General features: G+C 45.6%; 1 protein-coding gene across 3 annotated transcripts in view; it reads left to right on the forward strand.

The window, feature by feature from the left end:
• The first annotated feature begins 984 nt into the window (after positions 1–984).
• SPNS2 (SPNS lysolipid transporter 2, sphingosine-1-phosphate) overlaps positions 985–21702 on the forward strand; it is a 182657-nt gene continuing 161939 nt past the window's right edge. For 2 of the 3 annotated variants that reach the window (XM_075904316.2, XM_075904317.2), the window contains exon 1: positions 986–1398. In XM_075904316.2, coding sequence (XP_075760431.1) covers positions 1125–1398 — 274 coding nt within the window. In that variant the 5' untranslated portion in view covers positions 986–1124. Of the gene's footprint in view, positions 1399–21702 lie in introns of all 3 variants that reach the window. The other variant, XM_089772164.1, reaches the window with a different exon arrangement.

Below are 21702 nucleotides of genomic sequence, written 5' to 3' on the forward strand. Positions count from 1 at the left end.
GCGGTTCTGCGGGGTTGCTTGGGGGGGGGGGCCGCCCCCCTGGTGTGTGCTGGGTCCCGTGCGCGGTTCTGCGGGGTTGCTGGGGGGGGGCAGCCCCCCTGGTGTGTGCTGGGTCCCGTGCGCGGTTCTGCGGGGTTGCTTGGGGGGGGCAGCCCCCCTGGTGTGTGCTGGGTCCCGTGCGCGGTTCTGCGGGGTTGCTTGCGGGGGGGGGCGCCCCCCTGGTGTGTGCTGGGTCCCGTGCGCGGTTCTGCGGGGTTGCTTGCGGGGGGGGGCGCCCCCCAGGTGTGTGCTGGGTCCCGTGCGCGGTTCTGCGGGGTTGCTTGGGGGGGGGGCAGCCCCCCAGGTGTGTGCTGGGGCCCGTGCGCGGTTCTGCGGGGTTGCTTGGGGGGGGGGGCGCCCCCCAGGTGTGTGCTGGGTCCCGTGCGCGGTTCTGCGGGGTTGCTTGGGGGGGGGGCCGCCCCCCTGGTGTGTGCTGGGTCCCGTGCGCGGTTCTGCGGGGTTGCTTGGGGGGGCAGCCCCCCTGGTGTGTGCTGGGTCCCGTGCGCGGTTCTGCGGGGTTGCTTGGGGGGGGGCAGCCCCCCAGGTGTGTGCTGGGTCCCGTGCGCGGTTCTGCGGGGTTGCTTGGGGGGGCAGCCCCCCTGGTGTGTGCTGGGTCCCGTGCGCGGTTCTGCGGGGTTGCTTGGGGGGGCAGCCCCCCTGGTGTGTGCTGGGTCCCGTGCGCGGTTCTGCGGGGTTGCTTGCGGGGGGGGGGGCAGCCCCCCTGGTGTGTGCTGGGTCCCGTGCGCGGTTCTGCGGGGTTGCTCGGGGGGGCCCGCGGATGCCCTGGGAGGAGCCAGGCTGGGCGCGGGGATCCCGTTTCCCCCGGGGGGTCCCGCGTGTCCCTCCCCCGGGGGGCGCTGCCAGCCGCGGGGGGGGGGTGTTTCCCCCCGGTCCAGGTGCGCTCTCGGCGCGGAGCCGGGCGGAGGCGGAGCCCGGGCTGCCCACGCCCCGTTGTCAGCGGCTGGCGGCGGCCGGTCCCGCGGGCTGCGGGGATGCTGCGCTGAGCGGCTCCGCTGGCGTCTGTGCCCGGCCGCGCTGCTGCGGAGCCAGCGGGCGCCTCCCTGCCCGGCCGCCGCCCGCGGCCCATGATGTGCCTGGAGAGCGGCGGCTCGGCGGCCGGCAGCCCGGGCTGCGGCGGGCGCCTGCGAGCGGGGGACGAGGAGGAGGAGGAGGAGGGCGAGCGGGGCTGCTGCGGCCGCGGCGCCGAGGGCGAGGTGCAGACCCTGTCGGGCCGCATGAGCCCCGAGCGCCTGGCCCCGCGCCCCAAGCCCCCCAGCCTGGGCCGGGCCCGGGTGGCGGCCGCCGGCATCCTCAGCGTGGGCAACGTGCTCAACTACCTGGACAGGTACACGGTGGCAGGTAAGGGGCCGCGGCATCGCGCTGCTCCGCCCGCCCCGCCATGGCTCCCCCGCACCCCTCGGCTTCTTCATTCGGCCGCCCCCCCCCTCCCTCCCTCCCTCCGGCCAGCTGCTCAGCCCAGGCTGCTAGATGCAGCGCGGGGCTCTCTGGCAGCACACAAAAGGGAGAACCCCCAGGGGCTCGGACCGGCCCGCCCAGCCGGCAGGCGAACGGGCTCCGAGAGCACCTGGCACCCTTTGTATTGGAAATGGGTCGTGCCTGGGGCAGAGGAGGTGCAGCTGGATCCCCATCGCTGACGGGGGAAGAGGCAGGCTTTTCCAAGGGAGGGATAGCAGGCTGCAAAGCAGGCATCTCTCCTCCTCGCCGGGAGAGCGGAGGAAACTGCTTCTCATACAATTCTCTTCTATACAAAACTCTTTCGTCTATTATTAGGCAGGCCATGTACAAGCAGTGACACACAGGGGTTCATCTCCCCCAGCACAGGTCAGAAGAGAAATAGTCCGATAAATACATCCCCCTTTTCACCATGGCTCAGTTAGCACTAGGTGAAAGCTGGTCCATATGTTGTCATTAGCTCTTCTTGTACTGACTCTTTTCCTATGGCCTATGCTGTCTTGACTGCACATATCTGTAGACACTAAAAATTAGTCTCTTTGGTTTAGTCATAGCATACATGTTCAATCATTAAAGAAAACCGTTGGCTACGCAGTCCCGACAATGTACATACAGCAGCTAAATCCCTGGATTGATGGAGGAAAATACTGCCAAATTAATGAATAACGCAAAATGCCCGAGGTGACAGGTGCAGCTGCTGTCGGACAGATAAAATTCGCATTGAAATGTGGGGCTTGGAATCACATTTACTTGCTTGTTTCTTTGGACAAACCACACAGAAGCAAATCACCTTTGCTTAGTTTTTGATGGGTCATTGAGGGGTCTTTAATGCAGAGAATAATTGTATGCAGAATTCCCTAATAGGAGCAAGAACATGGGTTAGGATTTTGCTTGCTTGTAACAGACTGATGTGTAGGAGCAATGATACCGCAGCATTGCATTATGAAAAGTGTGTATTTCCCTGGGCTGATAAGCATTTCAAAACTGTGCGCTCCCTCATCGATATCTTTTACACGATGTTTCGCATGGAAGGCAGTCTGCAGCTTGTGCCCGAGCAATCAATATTGTGAAGCCCAGTTTAAGATCAAATATATCTTAAGATGTTTACTGTACAGTCCCTAGAGGGACTCTTCATTTATTCTTGTCAGGCAGTAACAGCAAAGAGGAAAATGCTTATTGAACTGAGTGTAATTAGGTATGAAGTAGGCCTGTTGGTATTAAACTGACATGTACGATAATATTTATTTTAATGTTTTCCATATTGATAATCTTATCTGCACAGTTATAGATAGGATTAAAGCATGTATACACATGTATTTATTTTTAATGTCTAGAAACCAACAGGATATACTAAAACACCTTTGTGTTTGTATAGACTGTCTTAAAGCAGTGTAAGTTTGGGAAAAAATGTTGCAGTTTGGACCTAAGTTTAATTCAAATGTGTGTTTAGAAAGAGAAGTTAGTTGTTGTTCTACCTCATTTTTTAAAAAGAGATTTCCTTCTGTGTGACAGATAAGATTCCAGTGCTCCAAGATATTGACCAGTATAGGTATCTTGCAAGATCAGGCCAAAAGATATCAGGTCACACTTCTATCACTGTGATTTCTGGTAATTTTTGTGTGCAGAAAATGGAAATCTCTCTGATACAACAGATGAGGCTGACAAGCACTAGGGATTTTTTAAGCTTTTGCTTATTTTGCAGGAATTTTTCTCTAGGCAGATCTGAAAAAGAAAGAAAGAAAGAAAGAAAGAAAGAAAGAAAGAAAGAAAGAAAGAAAGAAAGGGAGAGGGCTCTCGTTATTCTGTTCACCCATTTGTTACAGTAGCTCCTGAGAGGAGACATCACATCTGATTTTTCTGGCTGTAGGAAAAAAGGGAAGGGCTCTTCTGACAGGGAGAAACTGAGTATCTTCATTTGTAGGAAGGCCAGGAAACGTCTGTCCAAACAGAATGTAAAATGCCAGCTGACCATTCTATAATAGCAATAGAGCCTGACACTAAGGTTTTCATTATTTCCAGGCGAGATCCTAGTTTTGAATGGGCTGAGTGAGAACTCATATGCAAAATTTAGTGTTGGCTTGTCCTTGACATAAAAATTTTAGCTTAAAAGCCAGATTTTGCTTAAATGGGAGTTTGGAGATTTTTTGAGCTGCAAAAGTGCTAAACAGTTCCATGCTTTTCTGGTATATTCTGACTTACTAGTTTTTCAAAATGACACTTTGCAAGTTGCTAATTCAGAACATAACATATTTTAATTCACTCCAATAGAACAATTGAGGTAGTAAAAACGATGTGGCTACTGACTCCAAAAACTACTTTCCATACAGTTATTTTATAAGAAGACCTACATGTTGATGTTTTAGACCTCGGGTACACACAGCATAGTGGTGTGACAGATATATATGTGTGTGAATCCAGTTAGTAGGTCCAGTGCGTGAATCCTGTTTGTTTCTCAAACCCGATAGCAATTAATGCCTGCAGCTTTTTAAATCTTCAGAGCACTTTACGGACATTAATTGTTGCAATATGTTGATGAGAGAGTCAAGCATTCCCATTATCAGGGAAACTGAGTCAAAAATTATGATTTACTTTACGCCATAGAATTGATTTGAGACTAAAATTAGTTTTGGGCTCAGATTAATTCCTCTTTGGCTTTGAAGGAAGACCCCATATTTTTACTTAGCCTATAATGGATATAATAATATATCTGGTCAGTAATATGTATCTCTTAAAGTTTTGCAAATATATAGTTATACAATAAATAATTGAGTAAATATATAGAGTACAAGCAGTCCCCGGGTTACATGGATCCGACTTACATCGGATCCCTACTTACAAACGGGGTGAGGCAACCCCGCACTAGCTGCTTCCCCCCCCAGCAGACCAGGGAGACGCGGAGCGGCTTTTCTCAGCAGACACCTCAGCTTGAGAATAAAGGACTGAGGGAAGTGAGGTGTGGGAGAATAAAACTGAGCTCTGGAGAAATGTTTGGCTAGAGTTTCCCCTACAATATGTACCAGTTCCGACTTACATACAAATTCAACTTAAGAACAAACCTACAGTCCCTATCTTGTACGTAACCTGGGGACTGCCTGTATATAAAAATGTGAATTCCAAAATATCCTTCATATACTTCACATTGGCCACACAGAAGTTATAGAATATGAATTCCATCAATGAAAGGTGATTTTAATTGAGAGTAAGAAAAGCTTCCATCCCTTACACTTCTTGCTCCTCATTGGTATGATGGACTCAAACAGAAAAATGGTTGTTTTTATTTCCTTATGTTTATTTTGTTCTGCCTCGGCACAATCAAACTGTGTAAAGTGAACAAAACATGTAGATGGTGAAAGCTCATGATACCATTGACATGTTTTGTTAGTCTTTAAGGTGTTGCTAGACTATTCGTTGTTTTTTGTGTGTAAAGTGAGTTAAGTCCTTTGGTATTCTTGTAATTTTTGAGGGAGATGTTGAGTCACACACTCAATTTCTTCTAGCTTAGTTTTGGTTTCATCATACAAGTGCTATTGAAATGAGTCAAGATAGCATGTGTTTCTATGTACCTTGCAAACTCTGAAGCAGGTCTTTCATGTGGCCAGAGGTAGCAACACCTAGCTCTTAAATAGTGTTTTACACGACGAGGCCTCAAAGCACATTACAAGGAAGTTCAGTATCATTATTCCTGTTTTACAGATGGGAAACCAAGGCAGACAGGGGAAGTGATTTGCCAAGGATGGCTCTGAACTTCTGCTGTGGAGTAATTATTTTGTCTGCTGTTTTAAAAAAGTTCTCCAAAAAGTTTAAAGACCTTTGTGTGTGATGAGAGGGAGTTTCCTGTGATGGTTCCTAATACGGAAAATCTTGTACTGAAAATTGTTGACATTAAGGGAAATCACTTTCTGTAATTCTGTCTTAAATTATCATGAAGCATACTGAAAGCCTAGCTTACATTTGATGTGATGACTTTGCAGGGAGTGGAATTCTACTCTTTTCAAAAGGTCTGTTGGTTTTGTGGCTATAAGGAAGGGAAATCATGAAGAAATGAGAGAGAGAGAGAGAGAGAGAGAGAGAGAGAGAGAGATGACCTGTGAGTCCTCATTGCAAAACCACATTCCAGAGGTCTGATGATACCTGACCCTATCCTCTTCTTTAGTGAAGTTTTGGAGGAAGCCCTGTAATTATGTCACAAATGAGCTTTTGTTCCCATTGATGACTGTGACAATTGTCTCGTTTCATCATGATTGTCGTCTCTTTTCTCCTCCTTCTAATTAAACAGCAGTGCTTTGCATTGCTTTAACACATTTCATTGCAAGGATAACGTCTTAAAATGTTAATTGAGTCTCCCAGCTCCCCTGTCAGGTATGTCCCGGTCCTTGTCTCCATTACAGGTGGAGAAACCGAGTTGAAGAGAGAGTAGGGATATGTCTACATGGCAGGTTTTGGCAATAAGACCTTTTTAGTACTGCTAAAAATCAGCAGGTGTGAATGCTGTTTGTTTGTACTTTTTCTGACAAAATATTTCTAGCCCCCATGAGTGGCTTTCGCTTTGTCAGCAGGAGAGCACTCCTGCCAACAAAGCAGTGTTCACACTTGCACGTGCTGTGGCAAAACGTTTGTCGTTTGGGGGTGGGCGTGTGTTTGGTAAGCACCCGCAAACGAGAAAAGTTTCGCCTAAGTGATTTGCCTAAGGCAGGCGTGGCCAACCTGTGGCTCTGGAGCCACATGCGGCTCTTTGCTCACAGAAATGTGTCTCTCAGGGTTACAGCCCGCTTTGTGCACGCACCCCAGTTCCTGGAGGATCGGGTTGCCAGGTGTCCAGTTTTGAACCGGACAGTCCAGTATTTGAGCTTTCTGTTTGGGAAACAAATTGAGAAAATATAACTGAGAAAATAGAACTGTCCGGTATTTTCTAAATAAGATACAATGTAGATTGTGATGTAATGTCAAGTGTGTCTGGTGTTTTTGTGGAAACCATTTGGCAACCCTGCTGGAGGGAGAAGTGCGTGGCTCTGGCGATGGCAGCTCCAGTGAGACCCAGGCATTGGGGGTGCCTGGCTCTGGGGGAGGGCATTGGGTTAGAGTGAGGGGAACTGGGAGGGCCTGGATCTGGGGGAGGGAGAGGGCATTAGGTTGGGGAAGGGGCTTGAGGTGCTTGGCTCTGGGGGAGAGATATGTGGCTCTTTGCACTACTATCCACAGCTCTTTTGGCTCTTCGTGCTACCTAGTTGGCCACCCTGGCCCAAGGTGATACACCTACTTTGTGGTAGAGGTGGGATTAGAATCCTAATTCAGACTCTTGCGATCAGTATCCTTGGAAGATTGCAGACCTCCGTGATGCAGAATGAGCCCTAGGTTCCGGTTTGAGAATTCATTGTTTATATAACTTTTTGTTGTAAAGTCTGGCCACATATGTGTGTTAATCATTTTATATAGTCCTGAAGAGACTTGGCCTTTTTCCACAACATTAGCTGCCAACCCCACTCTTGACAATAGTTAACTGTGTAAGTATACATTGCCACTGAAATTAAAAAGTCAAGTTTGCTTCTGGACAGCACAAGCTGTGCTAACAAGATTGGAGAAAGTCAACGTTCATTCTCAAATGCAAGAATTAAAAAGGCCTATCTATCTTTGTCACCTTTTCATGTTTTCTGTTGTATCTTCCTTTGTACGTAGGTCATTTCATTGTGAAGGATCCCAAAGAGCTTTGGACAGCTAACAAGCTAATAGATGTAATATTAAAATACATCGTTTAATCCCTGATTGGAATATCCCTGCAATGAGGCTACATCTACACTGGCCCCAAATTCCGGAAAAGGGATGCAAAGCAGGTAAGTCAGAATAGGGAAATCCGCAGGGGATTTAAATATCCCCCGCGGATTTAAATAAACGTGTCCACCGCTTTTTTTCCGGCTTGGGGAAAAGCCGGAAAAAAAGCGTCTAGACTGGCGCGATCCTCCGGAATAAAGCCCTTTTCCGGAAGATCTCTTATTCCTACTTTCAAGGCGCTTTTTTTCCGGCTTTTCCCCAAGCCGGAAAAAAAGCGGCGGACACGTTTATTTAAATCCGCGGGGGATATTTAAATCCCCCGCGGATTTCCCTATTCTGACTTACCTGCTTTGCATCCCTTTTCCGGAATTTGGGGCCAGTGTAGACGTAGCCTGAGACTGTGCCTGGAGTGGCAACTTTAGACCTTTATTTTTCCCTTTTTGTTGAACTAAACTCAACATTATTGTACATCGGTTTGGCTGTGGGAGGAAATTCCAATCTGCTGGAAAGAACAAAGTGCACATAGTGTACATAACTCGTTACCCTTCAGTAGTGCTCATGAGATACACCTGACAAGCACGGCAGGAATGTGTAACAGGACCACAGGGGGTGGGGTTTGATTGGGAAATAGGTGCGACTCAAACTATTCAGGAAGCACGAAACAAGTGCATGCCAGCAGAGAGACCATTGCTGCTGCAGAAAAGAGCAATGAGAAGCATTTCGTAGCACAAAGACCTGCAATAGAAAGGTATTTCTTACACAGGGTGGACTCGAGAGGAACAGCCATACTGGGTCAGATCGAAGGCCAACTCAGGCTATGTCTACACTATGAGTTTTAACGGAAGAGGCAATGCAAATGAAGCGCAGATTAGCATTTTCTCGTGCTTCATTTGCATAATCTCTTCCGATCTGTTTTGCGGTAGGGGTTTTTGCGCAAAAACTCCTTTTTGCACAAGATCGGTATACCTCCTTTTTTGAGGCATAAGGATCTTGCGCAAAAAGGGGTTTTTGCACAAAAAGGAAACATCCACACTGTTTATTTTTGTGCAAAAACTCCTAGCGCAAAAACGGATCGAAAGAGATTATGCAAATGAAGCGTGAGAAAATGCTAATCCGTGCTTCATTTAAATTGCCTCTTCCGGCAAAACTCATAGTGTAGACATAGCCCCAGTGTCCTGTCTTCTGACATTTGCCAGTGCCACGTGCCCCAGAGGGAATGGACAGAACAGGGACTCAAATGATCGATCCATCCCATCACCCATTCCCAGCTTCTGGTAATCATCAAGTGATCCCTCTCTTGTCACCTCTTTCCATCCTCTGGCTAATAAGTATTGATGGACCTAACCTTCGTGAATTTATCTAGTTCTTTCTTGAACTGTGTTAAAGTCCTGGTATTCACAACCTCCTCTGGCAAGGAGTTCCACAGATTGACTCTGCTGTGTGAGAAAAACCTCCTTTTGTTTGTTTAAATCTGCTACCATACATTTCACAGTATGTTCAGTGTCAGTTACTTTAATTTCATGTGGGAAAGAAGTTATGTGTTTTATTGTCGTTAATGAGCAAAACCTTTTGTATCAAGGCTGTTAGATTCTGGTACATACTTATAATCTTGTTCCTATGACTACTTCGATGATATAATCAGGCAAACTGAATCTCTGGGCTTATATTCCTCAATATTGTAAGCCATGTGGAAAGACTTTTGGGAGCCCTGCACTTTAGGAGAGTGCTGAGTTGAACTGGGTCAAACCCCATCAAGCAATCTGTGTTTTTTTATTTTGTGTTATGGTATATAGGCTGCACATTGTAGGTAACTATACTGCTTACCAGTTAGCTTTGTAGTCTGCTGGGTTCAGTAGCCATTGTTAAAGTCTGCATCTCTCCTCTCTTATGAAAGGTCGTAGTTCTTGCTTCACATCTTTAGAAATGGTTTTGCCTTACAGCTGAGTATTTTATGACTCTGTTACACAGGTACAAATGAGAATAGAGTACTAGTTAAAAATCCCTCAGACTTGTTTGGGAATGTTGCATTATGGGTCTGTATTACCTCAACTTTCAGTGGGTTTCTTGTGTGATGTATGCATACGCGTAATGATGATCATTAGAAGATATTTTAAATACTGTACCTCTGAGTCTGAACTGTAATGTTTCATTTGAAAATATCAGTGTCAGTGATAGAAATATTTGACTATCTTCGCTAAGACATTCATGGGGAGAAATCTAAAGACATTTAATGACATCGTGGCTAAGGGAGACAGCCATTGTTAGAAAAGTGAAAATCTGATAGAGATTGGATAATAAATGGAACAGAGAATCTTCTACCTCATTGGTCACTAGCCTTGGTCTGGACTGGAGTGTTTGAAAGTTTCCATCTGATGTTCTGTAGGATGGCCTATGACCTAGTGCTCTCATTTCACTTCTCTGTGCTCAGCTATTGATGCCACGAAAACCATTTCCACTCTCACTACTAGTCTCAGCTGAGAGTCCAAGGACAGAATGAGCCATAAAGTCCACACTACCCTCATTCCCTGGAGAGGTGGTCCCTCCAAGGCAGCAGTGAGACACGGTGGCAAGGTGATGCCAAAAGGATGGACCACTTGTTAGAACTCTAGTCTGGGCTGTGGGAGACTCATTTCAAGTCGAATTAAGCTACACAACTTCCGCTACGTCAATTGTGGAGCTTAAGTCGAAATTGCTTAACTCGGCTTTAAGCGCTGACTACACAGCAGCAAGTCTGAGGAAGAACACTCTTCCTTCCACTTCCCTTACTCTTTGTAAAAGGAGGGTTACAAGAGTCAGAGTAAGAAATCCTCTCTCGACATTATTTTGAAGTAAAAGCTTGTAGTGTAGAAACTCTCTTTGTTATTTCAGAATAACGTCAGTTATTCCACAAGAATGGTGCAGTGTAGACATACCCTTCCTCTCTGTGCCGCTATTTCTTTCTCACAGAAGGGGATACTAATGCTTCACTGCTTGATGGGATAAATATATTAAAGATTTTGAAGCACTCAGATACCTTAGGCTATGTCTACACTGCAAGGTTTTTGCGCAAAAACAAATGTTTTTGCTCAAAAACCTGTGGAGCATCCACGCTTCAAATGCTCTTTTGCACAAGTAAATCAACAGTAAAACAGCAAAACAGAGGGCTTTTGCCAGTGTAGGTAAACCTCCTTTTATGAGGCATAACCCCTTTTTGCGTTACAGCTATTGCGCAAAAAGGCAAGTGTGGATGCTCCAGAGGGGTATTGGCAAAAGCACAGGTGCTCTGATGGCCAATCTGTGAATGGCCTTCTGAGCTTTCTTGCACAAGAGCGTCCATGCAGTGTGGACGCTCTCTTGCGCAAAAGCACCTGGCTTTTGAGATGTGCTTTGAGGTGTGGACGTGCTTGTGTGCAAGAAGTTTTTGCACAAAAACTCTTGTGCAAAAGGCTCCTTGAGCAAGAAGCATGTAGTGTAGACGTAGCCTTAATGTTGAAGACCAAGGTAGTACCTAAGATAGATGCACTGTGTGGTTGCGACTGCTGCTATGTCCGTTGCATTTGGTCAGGGGTTTGGTATTAGCATTTATCATCCTTCTTCAGGGCTTTTAATCTGGCAGCTTCTTCCATCCCTAAATTCACAATGCCATTTTAAATATAAAAGCTGTAAAATAAGAAGACGACGACAAATTGGAGTCCAAATGCAGCTGTAAGCCTGAAGAGAGCTAAATTCTTTTTTCTAAAGTCCACATGCACTGACCTCTGATTGTTGGCAAACAGTATTCATTCTCCCAATCTTATTATTGCTCCTGGAGGAGGCTAGTGACTGCACTGGCTGAACAGAGCAGCAGAGGGAAAAGAGGAGGGCAAGCTACACAGAGGATAGTGGCCATAGCAGCTCAGAGCTTAGCCGACAAACTAACAGAACCACATGCTGGAGCAATAATCCTTTTAGCCTTGGCATGTGATGATTTTTTTGTTTAAAGCTGCATTGAACCAAAACTGCTATAATCCCTTTTGCTCCTTGGTCAGGCTTAATCAGGTAATTAAAAGAACACAGTTAACTGTTTGTTTTTCTTAGCCTATTTGCTATTTATTGTGTGAGCATCATTCAGTGTACTTGGTGGTGGCACAGAAAGTGAGGGTCGGTGAAATCGCTCGTGCGGAGAAAACTCTCGCTGAAGTCCACAGGGAGTTTGCCTGGGTGAGATCTGCAGAGTTCAGACCAGTACTGGCTCCAGCTGGGTATTGCAGGCTCTCCCTACCTGCTATTGCTGTAGGGGGGTGAACCACATAGGGAAAGCAGGCTGCTGAGGTGGGGCACTGGCCTGAAGATCTGAAAAGAGGATCTTGCCCATTATCATGTAGAATGGGTTTTAATCCTTCTTTCCTGTGCACCAGTCTGTTGTACCACTTGTTCCAGAGCTGCTGGGACGAGCTGGCCTGTCTCTGTGTTTGAGTACCGTATACCTTGGCTTTGGGCTCATCGCACAGACGGTAGTGCTCCAAGGTGGACAGCTGCACAGGGAACTAGCAGACGGCCAGGCGTTCTTTGATCATATTTGTTGAATGGGGCATCTAATTTCAAAACATCAGTGCTGTGACAGGGCGTCCAGTTCCCAAACGTGAAATTTCCAAGCAGGTGTGTATCCCCTCCCCTTTTTATATCCCTAAGCAGTGATCTGAGCTATGTTGGGGTGCATAGGACACAAAGGTCCATTTTAGGCCTGATTACATGAGTTAGATAGCTTGGTCTTCCATGGTTAATGAGTTCCTGTAGTTCTGTAGTCTCCATCGATTGAACCAGTATTTGTAAGAAACATTAGGCAAGGGATGCTGAGTTAGCTCTGTTTTAAAGCTCTCCATGGCTAGAGTCTATTTGGTAACCTGTTCACTTCTTAGCACGTTGCCAGTGCTAAACAAATAATAATTAGCATGGTATTACTGCGCTATTAACTACATTAGCTGTGGATAGATTTCTTCCTCTAGAGCAAGTTAAAAGAAAAATGTTTGCTTTGTCTTTTCTAACACAACATAAAACCCCAAAAGCTCTATGATGCATTTGCCTCCCTTTACTTTTAGACTGTCAAAATTCTAATACTCTACACACAGCTACATTAATTTTAATGCAATTATAGAAATTCTTGATTTTTTTCCTAGCAGCCAAAAACTGCTGACTAACTTTCAGGCTGATTTTATAGATGTATGCAGGAACAAACACCCATAGAGTCACCTCTCAGATACTCCATGGGGCCCACAGCTGCAGTGCTCAGATTAGAACTATGTTCCACTGAAAGATAACAAAGTTTCCTGATCATTCATCTCTGGAGTGTCTGTCAGATTTCCAGGGCTGCGAGTTGGAAAGTGGAAAGAATGTGTTATTGAAACATTATAAAATTGAAAACAAGGCGAGAAATTCTCGCATCTAAATATCAGCTGTGAGTCCTGTTTGAGCAAAACACTTAAGCTTGCACTTAATTTTAAGCATGTGAATGGTCCCTTTGATTTCAGAGGGATTGACTACCAGGGTGCATAAAGCTAAGCGTGCTGCTAAATTGGGGTCACAGCGAACAGTGTACCAGTCAACACAAATGTTGCCACACTAAAATCTTACGTTGAGTTTTGATTTGTTTTGCTCCACGAGGTTTTTAGACAAACTAGCCATTGTCACATTGCAAATGTGAACTTCTGAAATGTCTTGTCATTTCAGGGTAAAACGATTTTTGTCCAAAATAAATTAGCTGCTTTTCTGGTGTAAATGAAAAAATTACATTGAAGGCAGATCCAGTATAAAATGGGTTTAAATGGGAGGAGAATTGGGTCCACTGTGCAAGGAGGCTGTGTGTATACATTATTTTTGTACAGGACCCTGATTTCCCGGACACAAAACACACCCCTTTGTTTTTTACATAGTCTCTGCTTTTACATAGTCTAGTAATGAAAAATGTTTGACAACATCCTTATTTTTAAGCTCAGAGGTAGAACATACTCAAAGCACTTCTTCACCTTGCCTTTTCTTTCACACAGTAAAGACATTCTGAATTGCTCCTGGCCAGCCATTTATTGTGGATACTTGAGCTAGCATGCAGCACATTTTGGGCTTTTGCCAGTCAACTTTCTGCCATGCTCCTTAGGATGCTTAAAGTTGGAGAAAGATAAGGGTTATGACAAGACACCAAATTACTGTGACCCCTTTGTATAGGAGGAGCCAAGTTGCAATATTTGCATCTGCACCTGTATACAAGATCCATAAATAGTTACAGTCCTACCAGGGTGGAATTTTCAAGTCATCAAACAGAGCTGTCCGAGTGATAGATAATAATCATTCCCATACTCCAGCCAAACTCAGACAGAAGGGTAGGTGGCCTAGTACGGGTAGAACCTCTCTAAAATAGAACTCTCTGATTTGGCAGGATAATGGATATTCCTGGACCAGAGAATCCTGGTGAAGGGCTGGTAGCAGGAGCCCTGCCAGGCCTGGGAGCCCAGCTGGACTGGGTGTAGGGAGCTCGCAGCCGGGAGCCCTGCCTCGGGAGTCCAGCTGTGCTGGCAGCAGGGCAGTTGGAGTGCCCTTGGGCTGCCGGTGGGCTGGGGATGGTGGTGAGAAGCCTGCCAGGAGACCTGCCACCGGCCAGGAGCGGAGCCAGGCTGTGGGGCTGGTGGCGGGGGGCCAGAAATGACCTCCTGTGGTCCAGGCAAAATCCCTCATTCGGGACAGGTCAGGTCCCGAGGGTGCCCGCCCAAGAAGCTCCAACCTGTAGTAAGAACAGCATGATCTGGGACTTGTAAAATAAAGCATGCACATGCACAAACTCAAAACATGAGTAATTTGCAATGCCTATGTAGTTGGCATTTCAGATCTGGGTACCTGTAATTCATCTACTGCCTGTTAATTTCATTTACATTTTTTGTATTTTTTCAGGCACCGGATATTCATGAGACATTTGTAACAGCTCCCCTAGCACTTAGAGTACTGCCGATTGCCAGCTCTGTGGCGTGCTTTGAACTGTACAGCAGAAATGAAAAAGCAATAAAATAAATGAGATTACTTCTCTCGCCTTTTTCATTATAGCTGTGCCTTAGTAACACCACTGTAGTTCAGGGTCATGCACCATTTTCATCATAAAACCTGTATTTTTGGAGTCTTAATTCACACATTTTATTCCTCAGCAGGCTGGAACTTGGCATAGGGGACTGTCCCCCAGCAGTTGGCTCATGGTTTTAGGGACAGTGATCATTTATGGATTGCTGTTCTGCCAGGAGCTTTGGATCAGGCTCTTAACGTCAAGAGGAAACTGTTTATTTAATTCAGTGACTTTATTGATAAAGTTTTGAGCTTGGGGGGGGGGGGGGAGAGGGGGAAGATCTCTGTCAATTTCACCTGTGGCCTGAAAAAGTTTTGTACCTGATGCAGTGCAAACAGCTATACTGCTGGGTGCTTATTCCCAGTGAAAGTCTAGCTACGCTCCCATTGAGTCATAGTAATAGAGAGGTAGCTGTGTTAGTCTGATCTTGCTAAAAAAAAAAGGAAAAACTGTGTAGCACTTCAAAGATTAACAGGATCCTTTCCAGAATATGATCTGAGAAAGTGGGTCTGGCCCACGAAAGCTCATCACTTATTAAACCATATTGTTAGTCTTTAAAGCGCTACACATTTTTTCCCACTGAGTCATGATACTGTGTCCTTGCAAGGGCTGTTTAGTCTCTGGTTATAAGTACATAAGCACATGCTTCAGAGCTTTGCTACACAAGGAAGAGTTTACTCACAAGCTTAAAGTGAAACTTGTCAATGCCTTGCTGAATCAGGCCCTTATTTGGCAAATCTTAATGTTTTTTCTACTCACGATTAAGCTAATTAAATAACAGGCTCTTAAACTGTAGCTGTGAGGTATTGTGCTGGTAGCTAGGGATATGAATAACAGCTTGGGGGAAAGGAGAAGCAAACAGCTCTTATTTTCTACTGAATTTCTTTACTTTTGTCAACTTTGCCCATTTCAATTTAAAATTGACTCTTTGTTATTAATACTTAGCACTTTCCTGTAGTGCTTTGCTTTATATCTTCAGAGCCTGGTGACAATGTCAACTCATCACTTCTTACCTCCCAGTGAGTTGTTATCCCACAGAAAATGAGGAGTGGCACCTAGATTAGAATCTAGGCGCTTAAGTAATATTCTCATGAGGACCCTATGAGTAAATAGATAAAAGTTTCTTGGATGCATCCACTAAATTCTAATATGGGTAATAAATGAAACTTCCTTATTGCAGTTGGTAGATGGTTGTAAACTGTTGTTTTCCCCACACACAATTATGAAATTATTCATTTAAAGCTTACGAAGCGCTGGACTGAATGGGCTGGAGTTTTAGACCTGTTTGATCATTGAACATGCATAGCATGTGCAGTAGAGCTACAGGGTTGTACCTTTCTAGTCCAGCACCCTTGGGACCTGACTGATGCTGAACCAGAGAATTTGCCGAATCACGGGAGGTCAGTATTGTCTAGCAGCATTAGCAACACTTCCACTGCCTACTGGGCCCTTAGAAGACATTTAGGGCTAAATTAGAACTAAATAGCCACACAAGAACACTGAGAACCAGGACTGGTGGCCATAAACAAACTCTGTGGGACTGCAGTAAACTTGGCCACACCCAAGAGACGTGCACATCCAGCTAACTAAAATCATGCCGGACCACGGATGTTGCCGGACTGGAGAGTTCCTGAGTAGAGCGGTTCAACTTGTACAAGCTTCTTCATTCCTTCTGCACTCCTGAGCTACAGGGACCATGAGTAGGTCTGGTTGCAGCAGTGTTAGCAATGGTGCGTAAAAAAGGAGAGCGTAGACACAGCCTAGCAGTGAGAAGAGTTCGGTCTTCATGGCATATTCAATTTCTGGTCTTTGTGCAGAGCATGCCCAAAATTCCAGTTGTGATGTGGACATCAGTTCGCTGGGGCCTGGACCGAGGTAATTGAACTGTTAATTTTATCAATCCCCATGTTGGCCAGGAATTGTGATTTACAGGGACACTTGTCAAGTAGTCTGGATATTCTAAACAAAGCAAAACAAAACACGAAATCTTTCCATTGTTTGTATGAGCTTCATTATAATAGTTCTTTCTATTTTGGTTTGTTTCATAGCAACGCAGTTTTGCCACCTTTTGTGAAAGGAATGTCGATATGTTTTCCCTGTGTTAAGACCCTCGTGTATCTACTTCCTTGTTTGTCATCATCATTGTGGATGATATTCCCTGTAATCCATTTGCAGCTTCCTGTCCTGGAAACAGAATTTGTTAACTCTGGTTTCCTCTGTGAGCTGTCCAGCTTCAAAGCAGCAGACCTAGAAATTGTGTTGTAATCCTGCAGACAGTGTTTCTATTTTTAAAAATACCTTTGTGAAAGTGTGGTGGTTTTAAAATATATTATAATGACATCCCTTTCTTATAATTATATACTTTAGATATTAAAATATATAATTTAGAAAGTATAATTTAAACTTTGATAGGGGGAGTGTTTTGACAATTTTAAAGCAGGTTAAAAAATGTTCCTAACCTACTTAGCACTAACAACTTTCTTCCGTCATGATATTCCTGGATTTAATGCTGGATGATGTCATCTTGGGTGGAACTCTTGTATTTGTGTATTAGTCAGTATCCCAACAAAGCCACCCCAGTTTGCTATGAGGTTTAGCGCCTGTGGCAGGGGGCACGCTGTGTAGAGTTAATTGGTCCTGTGTAAACTTGAGCAAAACAGAAGACTGCCCTGCAGATTATCTGTCTGTATCTGCACTTGCGGATGCTGCTATGTGTAGCTCGTTTGTGCAGCTATGGATGCAGGTATGGATGCAAATTGTGTATCCGCACAGAGCTGTGGAGGTGCTAACACCAAGTCGAAGGTCCTGATCCCGTCAACAGTTATACGCACACATGAATACTCGTGGGCAATACTATACACACATGTGAATCTGTGCAGCATCCTTAGTAGGCTGATTGAAGGACATGCCACTAATCAGAGGAAATGCAGCACTTCCTTTCTGCGGTAGCAACATCCTCAGGACCAGGGTAGAGGTGATTCATGATGGCCATTGTGAGCCTGTAAGCCTTCCGTACTAGAGGTGGTGTTGGGGGAGAGACTACTGAGTCTCTGTTCTGTTTGTGTTTTTTAAAACAAAAGACCGGTTTCCCTTTAAAAGTGGGAGCGCGTCTGCAGCTGAAATTGCTGTGCAGCATGTGGTTAGCTGAGCGGAAGGCAAGTCATTTTTTGCCTTGCAAATTATGATGCCATGTCAACTGTGAGGTACCCCTTATCCTTTTGCTGTGACTGTTGCTCAGAATCCCTGCTGCTGATCGTGATGCTGCTTGAGTAGGCTTCCGATCAGCGCGTGGGTGCTTATTGGGCACTTGCTTTTTCCAAACATTTTTTAAGCTGCATGCTGTGTCATTTAATCCGTCAAAGAAAACCGTGGCCCATGCCCCAGTGTGAAGGAGTTGAGCATATCTGTTAGGAAGCTGATCCCCTAGAAGTTACAGATCGATTTCATCATTTGCACCTGCCACAGATCTGGTCTCATATGCCAGCAGTCCCCACTGGTAAGCATCCTCCCTGTTTTTCCTCTCTCTAAGCCAAGCCATTTTAGGCACATTTTCCCTCCTTGTCTCCCACTGGTGCGAAGCATGTCTTGATATCCACAAACATTAAGGATATTTTGACCAGTTCTGGCTGAGGAATCTTGCCAGTTAGGGTACATCTACACTGCTCCCATAGCGCGAAATAAGCAACGCAATTTGAGCTACACAAATTGTGTGGCTTATTTCAAGTCCATTTTGACGTAGCTTATTTCATACTTTGGCGCTGTCTACATGGCACTTATTTCTAAATCAATCACTATTCCAAAACGCCCCTTACACCTTGTGGAATGAGGTTTACAGGGACGTTAGAATAGCAAGCCCCTTGCACATAGAAATAATGGGCTTGTTGTTGAGATGCGGGATAGCTATTGTGGTATCTCCAAATAGCTCTGCAGCGTACACCCAGCCTTTATGTGCTGAGAGCGGCAGAGGGCAACACTGAATGGTTTATATTAGATCTGTAGCTAAAGGAAGGCTCATCCCACCAGGAGTGAAAGAGCCAGATAATTGTGCTAGGGGAGTGGGTGGCTTGAAAGATTGGGAGATGAAACACTATCGATTCTTTGTTTAGTTCAGTCCCAGCTTGGTAGCAACCAGTGCGGCTGTGTTCTAGTCTATATGGGTACGTCTACACTAGCTCGTTAGTTCGAGCTAGGTAGGGTAATGAGGGCAAGTGGAGTTGCAAATGAAGCCCGGGATTTAAATATCCCGGGCTTCATTTGCATGTTCCCGGGTGCTGCCATTTTTAAATCCCCCTTAGTCCGAACTCTGTGCCCGCAGCTACACGCAGCACGGAGTAGATAGTTCGAATTAAAGATCCTAATTCGAATTACCGTTACTCCTCATTACACGAGGAATACCGGTAGTTCGAATTAGGATCTTTAATTCGAACTACCTACTCCGTGCTGCGTGTAGCCGCGGGCATGGAGTTCGGACTAAGGGGGATTTAAAAATGGCGGCGCCCGGGAACATGCAAATGAAGCCCAGGATATTTACATCCCGGGCTTCATTTGCAACTCCACTTGCCCTCATTACCCTACCTAGCTCGAACTAATGAGCTACTGTAGACGTACCTTATGGGTTCTTATACTAGGCTCATCACTGGAGTAGCTGAGGACACTATATATAGATAACGACCACCAATCTCATCTCACCTAGGCCTTGTCTTCATTAAGGAAAACTGAATCTGCCACTACAAGTGGTATAAACTGACAACCTTTTTCTTGGTCTTGGAGACATCCCTTTGAAAGGCCTCTCCTTGCTTTCTTTCAGCGTAAGCCCAAAGTTCCTAATGTTCCTTGCTATTTTGGTGTCTTCTCACTTCTGCTATTGAAAATGGTTTACATCACCCCCCAAACATTGTGAGAAGGGGTAACAAGGGCAAGAGGACAAGTCCCCCAGCACATTGTTTCTTGCATGAATGACTGTTTTGTGCCCCACGTGCTCGGTCTTTGTTCTCGGTGGCATTTTCTCATTTGACCCGTGGCAGGCTGCTGCTCAGAGAAGCTAAAGGCTCAGTGGGCCAGAGAGGCTGATGTACCTTTCAACAGTGGTTGAACTTGTAGCCTGGTGACAGAGCAGTGCAGGGGAAGCTTGTACTGCTACTCCTCTTGTTGGTTTTGCTTCGTAGATACATTAAGAACTTTCTTTTCTTCCTGTGCCAGCATGCAACCTTCACCATCACTAACTTAACTTCCAGAAAGCCTGGTTTGGACACTAGAAAAATACCCAACCAGGGGTCCAAATCAGCAAGAATATAGGTTCTATGCATCAGTTAGTACTAAGGACCCGGTGCATACGTAGCCACTTGGAGTAATAGAACTGGTACATGAGAGCATCCCCCCTCAACTGGAGATGTTTTGCACATCTTAGAATCATAGGGTGCATCTGCACTGCATCCTTCACTCAAAATAAGCAACGGAATTTGAGCTACGCAAATTGTATTGTTTATTTCAAGTGTATTTCAAAATAGCCTATTTTGTCACTTGGCAGTGTCTACACAGCGCCAAATTTTGAAATAAACCGCTCTTCCAAAATCGGCGAGGAGTCCTGTGGCACCTTATAGACTAACTGAAGTGTTGGAGCATAAGCTTTCATGGGCAAAGACCCACTTCGTCAGATGCATGGGTTCCAAACTCTTCCAAAATGTTTCTTAATCCTCATGGAACGAGGTTTACAGGGATGTCAGAATAGCACGCCCGTTATTTCAAAGGATATTTTGAAATAACGGGCGTGCTGTCAAGAAACGGAATAGCTATTTCGGGATACCGGAAGTATCCCAAAATAGCGCCACAATGTAGACGTTCCCAGGAGGAAGAGGCCTCAGGAGGTCCCCTGTGGGGGAAGCCCAGTATTTAGCAAATAAGCCTTTGCTCTTGATCGCCCAGGTTTCAGTTTCTACCGTGGGGGAAGGAAATAGGACTAGCAGTTTGTTGTATTGGAACATGAATTGTTCCATTGATTACCAGCACTAACAAGAATAGTTGCAAGGAGACATTAGGGCAGATCTAAGTTGTTTCTTTAGTGCAGTCCATCAGGCTTTTGTTGAGAGGAAGACGTGGTTTCTACCTCTAGCCATGTCCCCTAGTGGGGAAAAGCCGTAGGAAGGCAAGAGAGTCTCTATAGACTCCACAGCTATCATCCCTCTCCTAGCTGGCATGCTGGCGGAGGCCACATAGAATTACTGGACCATGCAGCATTTTCTCTTTGCAGCACGATTCCGGACTTTGGCTGTCATTATTTTAAATTGCACACATGGGGATAATTTCACACAGCCCAAGTAATGAGACCAAATTATGGGGAAGGTTGGTTCAGAATAGTTCTCCGCCCAATTTCATGGACTCTTTAACAGCACAACAACAAACAAACAGAAGCCTTTTTAAAAAGCCACCTTAAAAATAGAGATGGGGTTAAGAGGAGACTGTGTCTAATTCTGTTATCATTGTGGTCCTAATTTGTTTCTCCTGGTGACTCGAATTCCTCACAGATTGCTGGTTTGTTTGCAGCTCTGTAATTCTCACACACTGTAATTTTGCCCTTGGAAATGTTGGCCATGGGTAGCTGCTGCTTTCCGAGTTGGAACTTCGTTCCCTTTCAACTGCTCAGCGTGCGTTTTCCGAGCTAGTTTCAAAGCAAAGATTCTTGCCTCTCTCAAGGGACTATATAGCCTTCAGAGGCAGCGCATTAGATGGCCCTATGATCTGTCCCCCCCTCTTCCCCCTCGCTGAGGCCTATGTTCTGATGTATGTTTTTGGCCGAAAGGACCGAGAAAGGAGGGAGGTTGGTTGGCTGGTCGGTTTGTTTTTCACTGGAGGAATGTGTCGTCTCCTCATAGAATTTCAGGCTCAGTTGTGAGTGAGCTCAAGGGCTGGCAGGGTTACCTAGCCTGGGCCTAGGCTGAGCGATATTATGACACAGAAGCACGCTCCCTATCAATCTGAGCCTGCCTTGGTGCCTGATGGGCTTGACTTGGTGTATTTTTAGTCCTTGCTTTCTAGAGTTGCCAGATGATTTTAAAAAAATACCAGACAAAAATGTGTCGAACAAAAAAAAAATGCTGGAGAGTAATCGGGGGGTTGCGGTCCCTTATTTGTCACGTGTCCTGAGCGGCCTTCCGTTGGGCACCACGCCGGGCCCAGGAAAAGCAGAAAAACTGACTTAATTAAAAAATACTGGACTTTTACATGTCCGGTATTTTCTCAATTTGTTTACCGGACACAAAGTCCAAATACCAGACTGTCTGGTTCAATACCGGACACCTGGTAACCCTATCGCTTTCCCTCACGGACAGTGGCCAGATTTCATGGGAAATGAGGTAGCCCGCTGGACC

The sequence above is a fragment of the Pelodiscus sinensis genome, chromosome 21 (genome assembly GCF_052426305.1).
Source record: "Pelodiscus sinensis isolate ZL-2025 chromosome 21, ASM5242630v1, whole genome shotgun sequence".
Lineage (NCBI taxonomy): Eukaryota > Metazoa > Chordata > Testudines > Trionychidae > Pelodiscus > Pelodiscus sinensis.